Source organism: Haliaeetus albicilla, chromosome 1 (assembly GCF_947461875.1).
Source record: "Haliaeetus albicilla chromosome 1, bHalAlb1.1, whole genome shotgun sequence".
Classification (NCBI taxonomy): Eukaryota; Metazoa; Chordata; class Aves; order Accipitriformes; family Accipitridae; genus Haliaeetus; species Haliaeetus albicilla.
Window position 1 is genome coordinate 65,694,063 of NC_091483.1, and position 19,907 is coordinate 65,713,969.

The window sequence follows — 19,907 nt, forward strand, 5'->3', positions numbered from 1 at the left end:
GAATGTGCTAGTGAGAAGGAGTTTCTGTTAGAAGGCAGATATATTGGTTTCAGCTTCCTGCTGCAGGAATTGTTTATTTATTTTGAATTAAACGATTCCTGGGACCAGAGTGCTCTCCTGGGAACAGGGAGCCAAGATTTTGGGCCCCCATAGCTAAGAGTTCTGATGGTCCCTTTCTCTCAAATGAGTGCTCAAACAAGTAAAGAAGAGGCATCAGGATCATTTCTGTTTCTACATGTGTTTTGGTGTGATCTCAATCCCGTTGTCCGCGGTCCAAGAATGACTAGTGCCTTACGCCTCTGTGGGGACTCATGGAAAAGATAAAATTTCATGCTATATCTGAATTGTAACACTGCAAGCTACCTGTCTCTTCAGGCTAGGATGTTTCTGAGCAGGAATGCAAGGCTATATTTAGGTCCCTAGAGCCTTTTGCATTGCACACTTGAGGTGCCATTAGCCTTTAGGCACCTCCAGGTTACGATAGTCATGAATTCTCAGCAGTCAGTATAGCTCCTTCGGCATTCGGCACCTAAATTCTGTGCAAGTCTCAGGTGCCAAAGCTGATGGTTTAAACTGACATTGCTCCACTGACTGACAGAGTTACACCAGCTGAGAATGTGGTGTTGGTGGTTCGATTTATGGGACAAATGTGCGAGTGTGTAAGCAATGAGCAGGAGGGCCAGTAGTGCCAGGGTTCTTCAGGCCAGAGGCAATGTGAGACAGGAAGGCTGAGCACCCAAGCCGTGTGTAGCTGGTGCTTCTTTGCCCTGATTACCTTAAGGTCAGTGTTTTGAAGATATCTTTTTGCCTTTTGCTTTGCTTGCAGCTCGCTAAATGTCTCTACCCTCAGTAAAGTGTTCATCCAAAAATTCATAAAGTGACTCTCACAGGGTTTCCTAGTCCTTCTGTCATTCTGCTGAGCATTTTCTCTCAGGAAGGAAGGATATGACCATGACTCGATTGTTTTAAAAGTATCTTTGATGCTTTGCTCCAAGTGTCAAAGGAATATGCAAATGACACCCTAGCCTGTAAAAATCAAGGACTTCAGTCAGGTTTTTTTTCTGCAGAAACCAAAAGGTAATGGTGACTACACGATATATTTTATTGTCCTGCCTTCCCCCCAGAAATACTCATTTTAATAAAAGTCATCTTCTGGATGCCTAACAGTTTTCCCTCTAGTTTAAGGTATGGATTATAGTGGAACAGCTGATTGCAGGATGAATCAGCTATTGAGTCATCTGAGTTTATAATGTTATGTTTGTAATACATTCCGTTCTGTCTATGGTACATTTATGCAATTATTGTGTTACTTTATACTACTCCACAACTAAGACGGATCTTGCCCAGTATTGTTAGATGGCAAGAGAAAGGGAGCTCCTGGTTTGGAAGAGTTTACAGTCTTGGAGGGCAAGTGGTAGAAAGGGTGGAAAGAAAGAAGGTGCAGTAGGATACAAAGGGAGCTGTCTGTCATTGTATAGCAAAACAGTGACAGCAAGCAGTGAAACCCTCCAGGAGCACACCACCTGATAAATGTAGTGTCATTTAAATACCTCAGATGCTTTCCAGGAGAGAACTATTTCACTTACTAGAAAGATGCAGTAGGTCTTCCACAAGAGGCTATTACTATAATTACACATCCTCTGCACATCCATGTGTGTGTATTTGCATGCATGTATGTATGGGCTCATCTCTATTACACATTTGTTAAAAATATGCCTTCCCTGTTGCTGTTTCTCAACAGGAAGAACGTCGTGTGATTTATCTGGGTAAAATCAGACCTGACACAACCCGAACAGAACTGAGGGACCGGTTTGAAGTTTTTGGTGAAATTGAGGAGTGCACAGTAAATTTGCGGGATGATGGGTAAGAACTTTTGAGATTACTTCTTGTTTGGGAGCTGCCATATGTAAAAAATTATGGCAGTAAGATTACTGGTATGGGAGTTACCAATGTAAGTGCTATGACAGATGACATGCCGAGTTCAAAACCTTATTTATTTTCTTTCATCCTTATTTATTAATCTTGCTAGTTGAGATTTCCTGTCCCAGAAATAAGTATTTAGCTGCATGACAGGACAATCATGCTGATAAATGGATGCAGTACTTCTGGCATTTCCACTGCTGGATCTCCTGCAAGTTCTTGCTTTCAGGAAGGGGTTACACTAATGTGTGTTAAGTCTTTTCAGCTTTTGTTCACAACTGTATTTTTCAATTGCAGAGACAGCTATGGTTTCATCACCTACCGCTATACTTGTGACGCCTTTGCTGCTCTTGAAAATGGATACACTTTACGCAGGTCAAATGAACCTGACTTTGAGCTGTACTTCTGTGGACGCAAGCAATTTTACAAGTCTAACTATGCAGACCTAGGTAGGTTTTTTGCTCTATGTGAGTTAAAGTACGTAACTGAAACCTTGTAACTCTGGAGAATTTAAGGTTAGCTTCTTTTTTGTTTGCTGCTTATATTATTTAAATGATTGGGGGGGTTAAAGGAAGTGGTTTTCACTTGCTGCAAGAAGTTTAAAAGTCTGCTAATCTGAGCTCTAATCTGAGCTGGCTTCTTTCAGATATTTCAGACTGTGAAAATTCTTTTAAAGCCCATTTTCATCATTATCAAAAATAAGTGCTCAATATTCAATAATACATTTCCATATCGAAATGATAGCACCACAGAAACCTCCTGCACGCTTTACTATTCATTGCTATGCTATGACTGCTTGGTTCTAATACCTGATTTATTTATATGAGTGATAAACAGAGAACAAAACCCCCGAAAATTCATTATGATTTACTTTGCCATGGGTTGTGCTATAGATGGGTGGAACTTGCCAGAGACACTCCTTAAACACAGTTCATAGTTTCTCAGGTTTGAAAGCTAGAAGGGCTTGTGACCAAATCTGACCCTTAGGATAGCAAAGGCCACAGATCTCAACTGGTCATTCTCAAATCATGTGTAAGCATCTATGTATGAAGGTGTCTCCTTGCAGGGATTTCCAGTCATGATGTAGGAGGCTCCAGCCTGTGGAGAGCTTAGCAAATCTCTTGGTGTTTGCTGTTCCACTGATGTGGGGCAGTATGCGTACCAGTCTCCAGACCCCAGTATGCTGTGATAACTCCAGTCCCAAGTGTGCATACTCACTGTGGTAACACATCTGGGTCTCTCGTAGTCCCTTCTGGGAACAAATGTATGCTTCTGTCATATGCTGTGGGTCAGGGTGTGATGCTTCACCTTGAAAGTATGTTTGGAGATGTTCAAAGTCTTACAGCAGGAATACTGATGTAAAGTATATGCATAAAGAGACCATGCAGATTACCAAAACATCCTCTGCAATATTATAATATATTGTAAACTCACCTCTTATTTAATTACCTTTTAAAATGTAAAGTATTCATTAAATATTAAACCTTTCTTAATACCTGTATAAATAGACTAAAGGTATGGGGGATACTCTGTTCTGAATAACATAGCAAGGGACATTTTGCTGTTGAATCTATATTAATCAGATATTGTGGTTTTTTATGAATAAATGACCACAGTCATTAAAATCTCTCATAACGGTGTAACACAGTGCTAATGAAATCTTGTATGTGCTGCCCTCAGCTTTGTACAATGCAAGAAGTGAATACAGATATATTTTCTCTAACCAATTGATGTCTTTTCAGAATAAATGATAAAGATGATACGTATTGTTCACAATGAATATGCTATAATTCACTTCAGTGGCTAAACAGATAATGTAAAGCTAAGAAAAGGCAATTGACTGCTGAAGAGATATAGGGTTGATGTTGAAAATATGAAAGGTAGTAAGGCATTTGTTGAAATGTAGGCTGATAAAAACAGTAAAAACAGATTGAAGTCTTGACTTGATTTGACTTATCTTCAGCAGTGGAAGCCAGGGTCGTCTCTGTATCTCAGAAAATCTGGGGTTTAAAATAAGTTGTCTGAAGGGAACCCTCTTGAACATTATTCATCACTGGGAGTATTCCCTGGCAGGTCTCTCCATACTGAGTGGGATTCCCAGAGTATCTGTGAGCAGAGTATTTTCACTTTGTCCTGCTGACAGCTTGAGCTTCTGTACTTCAGACTGCATTCCCTGTATTTTGCAGAGTATCTGATAGAGCTACATAAAGAAATGGCAGGATGAACTTTAAAATTCATGAGCTGGTACAAGGACAGGGAGAATTAATCAGCCTTGGGTTGAGTACAGAAGAAAGAAAACACTTGAAAATAGTAGTCAGAAGTTTAACACCTCTCCTCTGTGAGAAGATATTGTCTTAACAGAACCTGTAATGAACATTTAATGCACAGTGCATTAGTGGTAGATGCGAAGTTCTGATTAATTCAACACAAGAAATGGCAAGAAAAGGGCACTCTCGTAAAGGAGCTGGGACACAGGAACTGGGGAGAGTCAGTGTTAAGCAGGGATGACTCCAAAAGGAAATTCAGTGCTTGCAGCCATGTCAAGAATTGCTGTACTGGAGCTGTATGGCCGCAAACGTACAATCCCTCCTCTGCGCTAGGAGCAGACTGACGTCTCTGTCTGAGCAACTAGCAAAGCTGGAGCAGGTATCACAGGTCACAGGAACTGGACTATTATTGCTGCTATGACTTATCATGTATGCTGCAAAAAGCTGAGGAGCCCACCTGAGATTGCTTGTACGGCAGTGCAGAGGCCCTGCTCTGAATTGCTCTCACTCTAAACAAGCAAACACCCAAAAAATCAGAGTGGAAGCAAAAACAGAGATCCAGGGAAGTGTAGTGACCTGTACAAGACCCTGAGGGAAGGCAGGCAGAGGCAGCAGTGTCCATAGTGTGCTGCCTGCAGGCTGCCCTGGCTTTCTGCATAAGCATCCCCTATTACGCTTCTCAGGAGAAGTAAGTCTTGGATATTGTGTGTTGCAAAACAACAGTTGCAAAACAATGGTGGAGTTTTGGGTAAAGCATCTGTTAAGATCTTATTTGGACTGCTTTGAGACCTATACATAGCAGTGTGTCAGTGCTCAACTCCTTGGAGAAACTGTTTTGAGTTTACCTCCTCTATATGTACATGCAATTTATGCTTCTCCGCCACTGCTGCTGATGTGTACTGCTTTTGTTAAGTCCTGCTTCTTACCAGAAGTCTCTGTCCATACCGAAAGCTTCTCTGATGACAGTTGCTGGGCTTTTATCATCCCATAAAGTTGTTGTTGTAAGTGGATTGTTTCTGCAGTGCCTTGTTTTTACCGTTGTACAGAGAAAATAATATAAGTACTCTCTAGTGGTTCTTGCCTCTTATCTAAACTTACTTCCTTTGGGTTTCAGATTCAAACTCAGATGATTTTGATCCTGCCTCCACTAAAAGCAAGTATGACTCCATGGATTTTGATAGTTTACTCAAAGAGGCACAGCGGAGCCTGCGTAGGTAACATGCATCGCACCTGAGGAAAATGGAGGGATGGCGAATACCTCACGGACATCACGTCCTTCAATAATGGACAATTAAAAAGTCATACTTAGGAATTGCTCCTACTTTACACTCTCTGTTGAAAACCATGGTTTACATGAACACAGCTGCTCGATGAGTGGAGAGGCAGGATGGCTGTCCAGTAAGCACACACGTGTCCATGGGTGTCAGCTTTGCTTTCGCGGGTGATCGGTGGCGGGGGAGCCGGGCATTCCTCGCGAGTCCGATGCAAACCACGAGACATGGCAGCAGTTCCACAGAGATACATGTACAATGATGAACTGCAAAATCTGTACATACTGCATTTTAACAAAAAAAGAACAAAAACAAACAAAAAAAATAATTGAGAACTATGGCTGCTGATGTCTGGGAATCAGACATTGCATTATTATTTTTTTTTAAATGACGCTTCTTCTCACAACACAGTGATAATACGACAATCCAGAAGAAACCACAGGTCCCAGAAGCCTACAATCTGTTTTAGCTTTGTTTCAAGATTTTTCTTTTCTTTGGGGTTTTTTTTTTTTGGTGTGGTTTTTTTTTTAGTCCTTGCAGAAGAGAAAATGAAAGGCTCAAGCTTCCCTAACATTTTGAAGTTTCATCTTTTAATTCTGACACCCATGTAAATGTCTACAACGTTGATCTTCCACAGCAAAATTTTCAAAGCCTTGTTAATGGTCAAATGTGCAGCTTGTTCAGCGATTTATTCTAATGAGCGGACGTGGTGTTACATTATTAATGAGAGTTGGATATAACTATCTGGGTGTGTGCACAGATAGTTTATTTGCTACATTCTCTAAAGTAGTTGAGTATTTACAAATGTTAAATGGAGTATTTTTATTTATGTAAATACTGTATGACGTTCTTTTTTGTTACAGCTATGCACTGTAAATGCAGCCTTCTTTTCAAAAACTGCTGAATTTTTCTTAATCAAGAATACTCAAATGTAATTATATGAGGTGAAACAATTATTGTACACTAACATATGTAGAAAGCTGAACTTATGCTTATATATATTTGATTGTAAAAAAAAGAGAGAAAAGCGTGTGGGTGAGGGTGTGCGTGTGTATACGTGTGCGCGCGTGTGTCTGAGTGCAAAAATGCTTTACACACATTCATCCCTTCTTTGGTGAGCTTATATAAGAATTTTGTCAAGAATTATCCTAGCCCAAAAGGTATTAACCACTTCTGCAGTATTTTTCCACATTTTTCTCATTGCTTGATTTTCTTTTGCAGTTTTATACACTGAATTTGTTAGGGGAATGAAATTTTCTCATCTAAATTTTTCTAGGAGATATCATAATTTTATGTAAAGTCTCTCAAATGGGTAATCATTAAGAAATGTTTTTATTTTATGTATCAACAGTAGTTTTGGAACTAGAGGTCAAAAATCTTTTTAAAATGCTATTTTGTTTTAATTTTTGTGATTTTAATTTGATAAAAATATGCTGAGGTACTAAGTACAGTATGATTTTTACAGTAATTCTGTGTCTAAACACTGTTCTTGAAGCCAGTAATCTTTTCATTGGCAGAGTTTAATGATGGTATTTATCTATATTTTTTACAGTTATGCATCCTGTATAAATACCGATCCTTCATTCCTTTGTTTACTAAAGAGACATATTTATCAGTTACAGTTATCCTATTTATTATAAATTATGAGATGACTAAAATAATAAAAAGGCCAGTGGAAATTTTATACGTAGGATGCATGACGGTTGTCGGTTTGGAGTAAGTGCTTCGTTTGGAAATTCAGCTTTTGCAGAAGCAGTGGGTTGTTGGTTTTTTTTTCTTTTTTTACTATGCACTAGCATGGCCTCAGATGTGCCCATGACATTGTTGCTGATGACATTGCTTCTGCTAAATTAAATAGAAACTTCAGGAAAGAAAAAAGCCACAAGAGTAAACTACTGCTATTCTGAGCATCAGAATTTCATCTGAACTCAGAGTCTCTAGACTGAATCAGCAAAGTTTGGAATTTGCTTGCGAATGTATAGATTTGGTATTCTATTACTGTTTGGCATTCATGACTCCTCTTAAAGGTATGGCACACCTAACTATTTAATCTCCTTTCCTACTCCCAATCTTAGAAAACCGATTCCACCCCCATGCCAGTGCAGTTGATTTTGATGGCTGCATTCATTTTATCACCAGCATATTGTGTTCTGAGAGATTCCACTGTCTGTCCTGTCGGATGCTTGCTTGATTTTTTGGCTTCTTATTTCTGAGTAGATAGATAGCAATAAAAAAAAAAGAACTTTTTCAGAGGTTCTGTGTTACGACTGTAACATTCTTTAATCTGCATAATTCTTGTTGTTGCTCTGTAGGTTAAAAATGCAGGTATTTTAACTTTGTGTGAATGCCAAACTAAAAGTTTACAATTTTCCTTTCTGGATTTTGAGTATCTTCTGTTGTAAAGAAAAATATTAAAAGCAATAAATTATTTTTAAGAAATCAATATTTAGTATATCATATTATGTGTTCAAGGACCAGATGCATTACCTATTTTGCCTTTAAATTTCTGTGACTAAATTTTAAATACATTCTCTTTTGCCCTAGATTGCTGACATTAATAAATTGGTGTGGGGTTTGGAGGGGGGGATTATTTATTTTTCACCAAGCAGGCATAATGACATGAGTCAATTTTTTTTTTCACTGGCCTGGCAAACATTCTCATCTTGAAGATGGCTTTCCTCTGTGGATTTACAAATTACATATTAAATTAATAGAGCTAGGATTGCTGAATAAAGCTATTTGTATCCTTTGTAGACAGTGTAGTAGGTAACCCATCAAAATATAAACTCGATGTTTCCTTTCTTTTTTCCTCCCACAAGAACATTTCAAATTAGCACATGTACCACATTGTCACCGGAGGCAAATTGCAGCATAGCTCTGCGTGTCTTTTAGATGAAGATTGTACTGTTGCTTTCATGCTGTGGTAAGTACCACTTCCGCAATACAGGTAACAGAACTGGTACTTAGAAACTATGGTCTTTCCTAGAGCTGTAACAAAGTAATTCCTACAGAACATAAAATGATCCAAATCCAAACAGAGGGAGCCTAAAATTGAAGAAAAATACCTATGCTAAACTACTCTGAAAAGCAGTTGGGTTGCCATCACCAAGAGCAGCACCGAGAGGAAAGTTTGTGCCTCTGGGGTATAATACTTGGGTCAGTTGAAAAAAAAAAAACCAACCACACCTTCTCATCCCTTTAGATGTAAGCTTACAGTAGGTAATGATTATGTGTCCTTTTTGATGGCTGTAATGAGAACTTCAATCACTGTAGTATAAGATCTGATCTATAAATGACCTAGAATAGCCATGTAATATAATGTGATGATTCTAAATTTGTACCTATGTGACAGACATTTTCAATAATGTGAACCACTGACCGGATGGAGCTACTGTAAGACTTGTACAGTAGGTGAACATGTAAAGCTATTGGTTGGACTATGCTGAACAGGCAAAGTGAGACATTAGTTAAGCCCAAACTGGGCTATTTTCCACCTGCCAATTCTACATGTACTTTTGTGGTTTAATTCATTGTATGAAAATTCCTGTGATTTTTTTTTTTTTTAAATGTGCAGTACACATCAGCCTCACTGAGCAAATAAAGGGAAACGAATGTTTCAAATCCATTTCTGTTTCTCTTTTTTATCACAAGTGACAGGTTTTTCCCCCCCCAACTGGTTGTGTACTAGGTTTTCTATTACTCTTTCTAATGGTTGTAATTGATTTCAGATAGTAGTCCAGATCACACCTGCGTAACTGCATTTTGGGCAGGGGACAGAACCACTACTTTTAATATATTTAATGGTAGAAAGGTGCTACCTGCTTTTCTGCCATGAGTACCCAGGACTGTTGAAAGGTCGACATAAACCTTGTAGGAGAACTTTTGAAAAATGCTCAGTGGAGTTTTAAGAGTTGCTGGCTCGAGTTAGGAGGGGGTGGGGAACGTGAGGGCTTTTCTACATGGCCATGCTTGGGTCCAAGTTGTGCTGTAGTAGGACTGACAAGTCCAAAATGGTTGGTATCGTCATCCTGAGCTGCTAAATACCTGTGCTAGGAAAAAGCACCGTCATGAGAGTCCTTTGCCAGCCTCTCTGTCTCAGCAGACAGGCTAGGAGGATCAGACAGGTAGGTGGCTGGTCAGGCATGGTTTTTCTGAATCCTTCCTGGACAGTCCCGCGTGCAGCATGGGGGGCTTCCACACCGGCATTGCCGCTGGGCAGGCAACAGCTAGGCGAGGGGCTGGCAAAGAGCATTCACAGCCCTCACCTTTGCATGCACGTAAAAAGGGGAAGGAATTGCTTTGCTTTGGTTTGCCCAGGGTTCGTTCACAGGTAGCCAACTGTAGGCCCATCCCACTGTGTCAACAGCCCTCCCTGGGGGTTAACAGCACAACACCATGACTGAGTCTTCTCGCCTTGATGTGTCCCTCAGGAGGTACCTGAGGCATGAGGGGAGGAGCAGTGCAGGGCAGCCTGCGCAGCTGGTGGGCGGCCTGGTTGTGGTCTTCAGGTAGAGAGGACTACTGAATTCACTGGAAAGAATTGCCTTTCTCAAGATGACTTGCCTCCACCTTGTCTCTGTTCCTAACACTGCTCTTTATTTTATACTCTATAATGATGGGGGGGTTGACTTGCAAAAATGTTTAGCTTTTGCATTTTTACCATTTACTAATCCAAACCTTGTGCTTGGTGCTCGCAATGGTGGCAGGGCGAAGTTCTTCACTGCGTGGGGTTTGTGTTGTTGACTCACTGCTCCTGCTGAAATTAATGCTCAAAACATAGTGGGCCAAGTCCGTCCCTGATGTACTTCATCAGTGTTGCTGCTGTTCCACAAGGCATGAATTTAGCCCAGTATTTCTCCAGTTACTAGGCTTTTTAATTTGATTTGTTTATTCATTTCATATTTTTGCATAGCACTTTGATGCTTGCAAAAAAAGCACTCTTATTAGATTTCCAGGAAAGTATTGCTTTTTGCTTCCCATCCCCTCATTTTATGTTATTAAGGTTTATTGCATAAAATCAGGATCTCGTTTATTAAGAAATCATTCCTTCCATTGTCTGTTCTCCTGGGTTTCCATTTTCTCCCACGATGAATGCCGCAAGCTGAGCACCTGAAATGAGATTCGGGCACCTCAAAGAGTGGCCTGATTTTCAGAAACGCTGAGCATCTCGCAGCTCCCATTGACTTCAATTAGACCTGCTGGCTCTCAGCACTTTTAAAATCAAGCCACATATTTAGAGCCCCAATTCAGCACAGCATTTACATTTGTGCTTAAGTCCATCCTGATTCAGCAAAGCACTTAAGCGTGAGTGTTTTTAGATCCATTGAAGTCAAGTGCTCGGCTGCTTTGAATAAAAATAGACTCCTGGATTGGGGCCTAAGAATCCAAATACAGACACCAACGCCTAATTTTAGGCTCCATTTGGAAAACTTTGGCCTTGCCTACCACCTTTAACCTTTAAAGCTTACAGAAAACACAAAACCACCCATCAGGTCGTAAGGGGAAGAGGGGGAGGTTTAGGGAAGAGAAGTGGAAGCGATGGACAAAATTCTTCTGTGCGGCAAATGTTTTGAAAACTTTAAATCCAACTCCTGCAAGATGCCTTGGTTCATTGGTATTATTTCATGTTAACATTCCAGAATCTCAATTCAAGATTAATGTGCAGTTATTCTATTGTCCTTCACCATTAATTAATAAACTGCTATATTAAACTTTAACCAATGCCAACTTCCCTTGCTTTTCCACGAATCACACTGTCACCATTGATATTCCATGTTCACAAGCAAACTAAACTATAAATCAATTTTCTCTTCTTTATCAAACAGCAGAAAGTAATAAAGAAGGTCACAAATAGTACAGTAGTTCCTTGGAGGTTTGTAACATCATAATTTAAAGCTCAGAAAGATTGAATCAAAAGTTGAATTAATCCCTAAGGGAAAAGATTCTATATAGATTCTATTGATAGACATAGGGCAGCCTGTCTTCATTGGGAGCGGGTGTATTTGTTAATACTTCAGGGCAAAGGAGTCTAGTCTTCTCAGCAAAGAAGAAAATGAAATCCTCCACGGGAGGAAGGGAATATATCCTTTGCGCTTCCCGTTGCTGTGCTCGCCTTACTCCGCTCTGCAGAAAAAAAAAAGAAAGCCAACTCTTCTTTTGCTCCACGATGTGCTCTGCTGAATGGCCAGTGTTTGTACAATGCAATTATGGAAACTGCAGCTGGATCGAATACATATATAAATCGTAAATGTTGCACTTGATTGGTGTTCGTTCCTTGACTGATGCTTTTTTTAGTCGAACAACCTCAACTCAAAATCTTAGGAGTCTATGAACTCAAAGCAAAATGAAAGGTTGGGTTTTTTCAGTGACAAGTTTTGGTGAAGTTACAAATATTTATTCTGCAGCTGGAAACATACTCCTCAAAACATCTTTAGCTTTTGAGGTTCCTTTGAATTATTGCAGCTGCCTTTCAACTTGCTTCTGAAATCATAGTTTTACAAAGGCATTTCTGATTCTCTTTTATAAAAAAAATCTATAACCTTAATGACATGACTGGACCTGATTAAATAAGCTCTTCCAAATTCAAATAGAATTAATGGGGAAAAAAGACTCACATATAAAGGAAAACAATTAAAAATAAAATCACTAGTGGCCTCAGTTGAAAAATTCATACACTTTTATAGAAGTTATACACAGGTGTGGTAAATGGTGAGATCTGAGATTAAATGTACCTTTTTGGAATGCATGCACGGTGAAGTACAAGATGATAGAAGGGTTTTCATATGCATACTGACTATTTTCTTACGGTATTTGCTAGTAGAGGGGAACTGAGCTGCTCTGTGACAAAGGCAGCTGAACAGAAAACAGGTACAATTCCAGCCTCTCCAAAAATCAGTGACTAAACTCCAACCTTCATCAGCCTTTTGCATTAACCCCAGCTTGTGTAATTAGTGGACAGTGATCAAATGTAAATAATCTCATGTGCCTTATTTGCGTCATGGTATATTGTCAGCCAGATGTAGCGTAAATGAAAGCCAAAGCTAAGTATGAAGAAAACCATGTCCTAAAGAGCACAATGTGTAAATTACTATTAGGACTCTTAATCGAATAAAATATTTGCTACAATTTATTTTTGACAATGTGCATTCCATTCTCTATTAAATTAGTCCTTGATAAAGTAATAAAATTACTACGGCCATAAAGTTACTTGCTTCAAGGCAAGGCATTCGAGAGATCTTCTCGTTGTCCTCGGATTATTGACTTTGGCATTATGAAAAACGCACATTGGTGCTTTATACTAATTCTTTCCCACTGCATTTGCAACTCGGGCCTATGTTTATTCATGCAATGTGTTGGCAATAAATTTATAAAAAAAAATAATCAGCCACACACTTGAAAACTAACAGAGTGCTTCCTTTTTTTTAACCATTTATTGGAACAATACCACAGCTAACTGTAGTTTTCTATTGCCTGAATAATGTATTGTTGTAGCTAGGCATGCCCTCGGTTATACACTCCTGCCAGCAAGTAGTGGAGTGGTGAGTGCTGTTGCTGAATAATGATTAATTACTCGCCCTTCTGAAGGAGCCTGGTTTTGTAAACTGGTCACACAGCATGTTACGTGGATTGTGTCTGCTCCACAAAAGGTTACTTGCAATCACATAATGAGACATAATGATGCACATTACAACAATTCTTTGGTACAAATCTGCACACAATGGAATTTAGATAGAAACCCATTTATTTACGTATCCTGTTTGCCAGAGGGTACAAAACTTCACTGCATCGCTGCAGTGCTGCCATTGCTCCTTCTGCAATGCTGACATTTTGGGTGAAAACAGCTTCTTTCGGAACCTCCAGCCACGTCTTCGCCGAATTGCCCCATGACAGCCTGCTGGCAAGCTCTGGGAGGGACTTGGCTCCCACCACATGACAGCTATGTGAATGGGATGCTTTGCGGACGCCTGTCCAAACTCCTGGTGGGAAGATGGGATCAGTTTCTCACTGCAACGTGAGGAGTTCACCTGCAGTGTGGGGTGAGCATACCTGCATGAGCTCATGCCTGTCTGACCTGGGAAGGGTGAGCAGGGAATCCAATTTTTGCAATTTATTGTGCTTCGGTGTGTGGTCAAAGGAAGAAGGGCATTCAGAAGTACCATTCTAAAACATAGAGCCACAGCTTTGCTGAACCCTAGGGGGCAAAAGATCTAGTTGTTCTCATCTCCTGCTCTCTGGAAAGCCAGAAGTGCTTGGCCAGGGCTGTCCCAGGGTTGCCAGCAGCACCGATGGCAAAGCAGTGATGTCTAGTCCTGCCTGGCCTCAGCAGGAGGTATTTGACTGTCAGGGCAGGATCTGTGCGCTACTTTGAAGTTGCTTGTGTGCCACTGAGGCCCTGTTAGTCAAGCTCATCAACCAAGCTGCAGAAGTTTGAGTTGCTAGAGATGTGTCATGGGGCTTGGTAGGTGATGGGCCTTCTCTTGCTCTGGAGAGGACGGGAAGGCCTGGACATGCATCTCTGTCCCACAACAACACGGCAAAGCTGGCTGCAGCAGCCCATGCCATCTTCTCTCCTTTCGCAGTGACCTGGATTGCCCAGCAGCCCCACAAAAGCACTGTCCTGATCTGGTCAGGTAGGATGGTTTGGAGACAGGAGCCACATTTGAACAGGCGAGGACTTGTGTGGTTTGACAACCATGCTTTGGACACCCCTGTGCTACTGTTGCATGTCTCATCATTCAGGAACTCCTTGGCATCTTTTAGTCAAACTGCTCATCTTGTCCGTTGTTGTCTCGAGAAGGACAAAATGTTATGGTATTGTTTATATATCGGCACGACTGTAGTAGATTAGGTACCCTGTAAAACTTCTGGTTTTCCTGTAAATGAGGTGGACTTTGCTTATGTGGTATGAATTTCTACTCCATATACACAGCAACGAGTAAACTGCCTCCTATGACCAGTTCATCAGCAATCTCTAATGCAGTTGCGTACTTACATGGAGCTAGAGAAGCTTGTTGGGGATAAGCCCAGCAAATGGCACTGCGCTATGACCAATGTGGCCGATATTTCTCCTGACATTTCCCACAGCCTTCAGCTTTGCCTGCTAGCAATGTCACGGCCCCAGCCACCGCTTTGCCCTCCGATACATGACAGTTATGCAAACCACAACAGAGTGCTATGTGCCCTTCCAGTGAGCACAAAGCAACCATGAGACACTTTGTGGGGTGCCAAGGGCCCGGCGGAGCATACCGGCACTCCGGTGGGAGGGTGGCCATAGCACCGTGGGGGGGACACCATTCATGTAAAGGCTGTCGTACACTGAGTCAACAGCTGGCATAATTCTGCAGCTAACAAATACGATTTTTCTTTCACAAATAGTTCCTTGAGCAGTAGACCATGCGCGGGCTGATTTACTGCAGCACTCTCCCATGTGGATTCTCTGATTTGTAATAATCTTGCCAAGGCAGCTCTGCAGCCTTTCCCGCCGCAGCAGCGATAATGGAGAGTGTCTCTACCTCCACCTCTCCCCCTGGTTTCACGAAATAAAACGCAGTGTGCTAGATCGCAGTGTGCTGAAGGCTTCTACCCCGCTACCAAATTTTGCTGAAATGGACCGACGTGGTCAGAAGTTACCGGGCAATGGGAGCCAGGAGGAAACAACACAGGCAGGAGGAGCACGTGGGCAACGGGAGCATGGTGGAAACAACACGGGTGCCTGAGTCTCATCCCCTCAGGAAATGAGGGGGGAAAAACCCCAGTGGAATCCTCTACTTTGATGGCTAAGAGTGCTGGTTTTACTTCCTAGCCACCCAGACGTTGTCCATCTAACTAATAAGGTGTCAGTAGTTTCAGATTCAGACCTTTGCATATTTACAGCTGGGCAACTGTAGCGAGATTTTTGTGGAAAACTTAATGAGACTGGACAGGGAATGGACATGAAGCATCGAGCATGAAGCCTCATAGCTCTGAAGCTGCACAGAGAGGCTTATCAGACATATATCACAATCCCACCAGCTCTTGCTTGTGCTGTTACTAAGCTGTTGACATTGTATGAAAGCTGATACATAATTGAAGAACCTACGTATTCATTTAACAATGGAAAAGGCATAGCAATAATAAGACTGCTCCGTAGTGAGCCTCCTAGGATGCTTCTTCCTAGAAGAAGCAGCTTTGCAGGTAGCTATTTATGCTCTTATTCCGAATCTCATGGCACTGGTCTTGCTCTACAATGTTGGGTCTGATGAGATCAGATGAGGTTAAGCTGCTACGAATAGCTGCTGACTGGCAGTTTATTCCCTCACTTGCTCAACAATGCCAGACTCACTATATGTCTGGGAGGCAAAGAATACAGTTAGGCTAGACAAATGGAATAGGAACCAACAACAAAGCAAATCCTGTGCTATCATATACATTTTTTATGCACGTTGCACATAAATCTCATCCAAGCTCATGGGAGAACTTTAGCATCCCCTTAAACTCCCATTTATTCTCTATCCTTCTCATTCTTTGCACTATTAAGAAACAGATTTATTTTCTGGGAACTACTCTTAATCATTGTGCAAATAGCAATGAAACGTTTATACTCAAAGTAATAAATAGATGATTCGCATCTTAATATGAGACTGGAGATTATTCTGACTTATTTGTGTTTATTGCACCTAAAACACAGATGCTGTTCTCAGTCTCTAATAGAAATGTTAATTATGGGATTTCATTATTCTTATTTAGATTTAGGGTTGTTTATTTCTATGCCACAATGTGCATGGGACAGTTCTACAAGACATGAAATGAAGATGTTCAGCACTCCAAAATGCTAAAGACAGGGAAAAAGGAAATTAGGTTTAACTGCACAGGGCAATGATCTGAAGATCTGTGCAAATCCAAAGTAATAAAGAGCATGGAAATACGTCTGTTATTATGCTGGTTAGTGGTGAATCTCTAGAAGAATCAGTCATAGCTTTCGGTGAAGCAGGGCTATGATCAGCTCCAGAGTTTATGTCCTTTGCTACAGAACTAATATTGTCAATTCAAGTACCTATGAATATGGGAAAGTGGATTGTCAGGTTCTGTTAGAGTGGCCCTTCTTGGATGAATAGGAAATGTTTTCTCTTTCTCCTGGTTATGTCTGCCTTTATTACTTTATACTGCCAAGGGCAGTATCTGGCCCTTGGAACCATATATTTCTTGTGTGCAGAGAGAAACATTATGCAATATTTTCATTGTTCTGTTTTGCTCACACAGGTTCAGGTAATGCCAAAGCAACTATTCCTCTGGTCAAACTGAAAGTCGTACAGATCTTTGGTTCCTTTACCAGGGCTGTAAGACTTGTTTAACATTTAACTTTTTAAGGCATGTTTAATCTTCAGTAACCTGCTGGCATGCCTGTTCTTCAGCCAACATATGCACACACCTGCACATATACCAGATAAACATGTTTATATGTGTGATTATATGCATATATACATATCAATACCCCGATATATAAAATATGAATGTGCACGTAGACTCCTCATCTGGGATTTGTCACTGAGAAACTCATCTGTTACAATAAAACATGAACTCCAGTAATAGTTTTGTCTCAAAACAAGGCTGTAGGCTATACCTACATCCTTATGTTGAGGAAGAATTACTTCCCGCAGGCCAGCAAGAAGCTCTGATTCCACTTGCAACCTGGCTGACATTATTGCAAAGAGCCTTCCTGCCTGGGTCACCATCACGACTGGAATCAAAGGGAATGCCTTCTGCTCTGTGGTCATCACAGCTCACCCGCATTCATGGTGTTGTTTGTAAACTGGTCAGGAGATATACAGAACCTGCTTAACTTGTGGTAATTTGAGCATTTCTAATCATTCAACTGAAACCTGTTTTTCTATATTTTTGCAGTCATACTAACTGAATCCAGGGCTGCCTAGAAAAGAAATAATTGTTCCTTAAGCTGTTATTTAGAAACAGTTTTGTGTGCTCTATAAGCTGCTGGTAAGGGTCAGACTTAGACCCTCTGAATTTAACCCAAGAAGCCCACGAACGGCTAAAAGACGGAAAGCAGCAGTTCCTTTTTTTTCTTGCACTGAACTAGCATCAACTGAAATTGCTCTGCAAGTACCCTGTGTCCCCAAGACTGTAGGGTCCAAAGTGTTTCTACACCACCTTGGCTCCTTCCCAGGAGTGGAAACCAGCCTGGGGTTCCAAAGAGTCCCAGGCTTGGCACTGTGCAGGTACAATCAGGGACCACTTCAACTTGAAGGAAATTGTCATTTCCTTAAATCTGGGATGGTGTATCAGCCAGCCCAAGATATGTGAACTGGTAATAGATAATTTTAGCTAATAAAGTCCTACAAACCTCTTCCTCCATTTATACAGGGCCATGTCAGGCAATTGAACAGGGGTTTGATATTTTTTCCCCTATTTCCATATGTTCATTCTATGATTAAATTCATAGCTGGCTGCAGTATTTAAAATGTTATTTCCAATCCCTGGTCATAAGCCACAAAACAATCTCCTTCGACACATTCAGTTCACAGTGATGACACTGTAAGGATTTATTCCAGCTCCTATATTTAAGAATGCATTTATTTGTTTGTTTGTTTATTACAGCACACTTTGGTACTTTCCAATAACACCTCTAAACTGAAATAGGTAATGTTAGATGCAATAACACTGGGTGGCTTCTCGGCACAGCCTTCCCAGATCACCTCAAATCACTACAGCTTTGCAGAAAATGATGGCAGCATGTTGACTTCTGCTGGAGTGCCCAGGACACCCACACCAACAGTTACTCTAAAGTCTGAGTTTTGTCCTGTGTTGCATACAGGCTCAGCATTCAAAAATTCCACTCTGTGTTTGAGTGTTACTACCATGTCTCTTCAGGGGTAAGTAGCAAATGTAATTTCTTTTGATTATATCTGGCTTTCTATTTACAACATGTGGCACTATCCTATTTATTTAATAAGATATATCTACTCCCATTTAAGAAATCTTTCTATTCAGATCTGTAAAGGGAAATAATTGCTCAGTTCTACTGAATGTCTGTTATTAAAGGAAAAAGTATTTAAAGATTTGAAGATACCCCTGCTGCACCCTTCAATGGCTTTACAATCTCTTCCTTGTGTTTTTATCACTTCAGCATTGCACTAGCTTTCCTTTAGCTTTTGATGAAATCACCTCCTTGATGAAATCACTGGAAAACCAGGCTCTGGGAAAGTGCTTTATCTGAGATCCCAAAGACAAGTTTGTTCCAAAGATGTTCATGCTTTACAGTCTTCATATTTAGACCTCTCTTGTGATACTACAAAGCCTTTGCAAATGTTCGTATTGTTTCTCCAGGCTTTGGGTTACTTTGCTAGAGAGATGTTCCTTTGTGAATTAAGTGCTCTTTGAGGATAAAATGTTCATCAGAAGTCTTAAGAGTTACAATATCATCATTTTCATCATATTACTTTGAAAAGACATAGTTTGGTTTTTTTTTTTTTTACCTATTTTCCTAGGGCATATGTAGCAAAGGGCTTTTCCTGCCTCCTTGTTGAACTTCGTAGCAATCCTATAACGGGGCAGAGCAGAGCCTCCAGCCAGCCCATTCGGCTGGATATCTGAAATTAAAAACCTCTTGTGGATTAATTTTTGGCATAATTTTACAGTCATGCCAGTTGTTTCACTTTCCCTGTCTTCATGCTCCTCCTTAGTATGTGGTGCTCCTTTCCAACAGTATGTAGATAACATGCAGATATACAAATGGAGGCAATTATCAAAGTAATTAAAAATAAAACTACTGGTGTCTAGTGGTAAATACTAGCGGTGTATATATATATATGCATATGTATATATTAACACATGCATATGTGTGCATGTGTGTGTATATATCTGCACACTGAAAATATTCCCAGCTTGAATAGGGAGAACAAATTCTGGAAGGAGCTGCATAATATCTTTCCCAGGAAGAACCCCAGCTGACCCTCGAGGATGGTCTGATAGATATGAATTGCTACTGGCTTTATGCTAAGGGAGAAACAGGGCTACTTTGCCAAAAAAATGAATCCATTTAGTCATAAACACTACAGCTACGTTTATTCAGGGTTTATCTAAAAAAGCCCAGCAGGTTTGGTGTAAAATGAAAGGCAGAATGTTAATTTGGATGGCAATTGTTTTTCAATAATGCTAATTTGCACTAAACATCCTGATTTACATAAGCAAACAAAGGCCAAATATTAGGCCAAGGAGCACCATTGAAACTTGGGTTCATTTATGGGGGAAAACAGGCCGCTGGAAACACAATTCACTAAAACTAGCTTTTCCACCTTTTGCCAACTTTCAGTGCCTAAGCATTTTCCAGTGGAGGTGTGGACGCCTCTGTTGTTAAACTTAACCCAGTACATGTATACTTACTTTCACTAATTGTCCTTCATAGATCCATTGAAATTAACCTGAGGGGTTTCTGGACCACCAGCTGAAAACCCCT

General features: G+C 40.6%; 1 protein-coding gene across 4 annotated transcripts in view; it reads left to right on the forward strand.

The window, feature by feature from the left end:
- PPARGC1A (PPARG coactivator 1 alpha) overlaps nucleotides 1-9,083 on the forward strand; it is a 376,066-nt gene extending 366,983 nt beyond the window's left edge. For 3 of the 4 annotated variants that reach the window (XM_069792605.1, XM_069792616.1, XM_069792627.1), the window contains 3 exons: nucleotides 1,742-1,863; nucleotides 2,218-2,369; nucleotides 5,302-9,083. In XM_069792605.1, coding sequence (XP_069648706.1) covers nucleotides 1,742-1,863; nucleotides 2,218-2,369; nucleotides 5,302-5,405 — 378 coding nt within the window. In that variant the 3' untranslated portion in view covers nucleotides 5,406-9,083. Of the gene's footprint in view, nucleotides 1-1,741; nucleotides 1,864-2,217; nucleotides 2,370-5,301 lie in introns of those variants that run through there. The other variant, XR_011326224.1, reaches the window with a different exon arrangement.
- The last annotated feature ends 10,824 nt before the right edge of the window (nucleotides 9,084-19,907 follow it).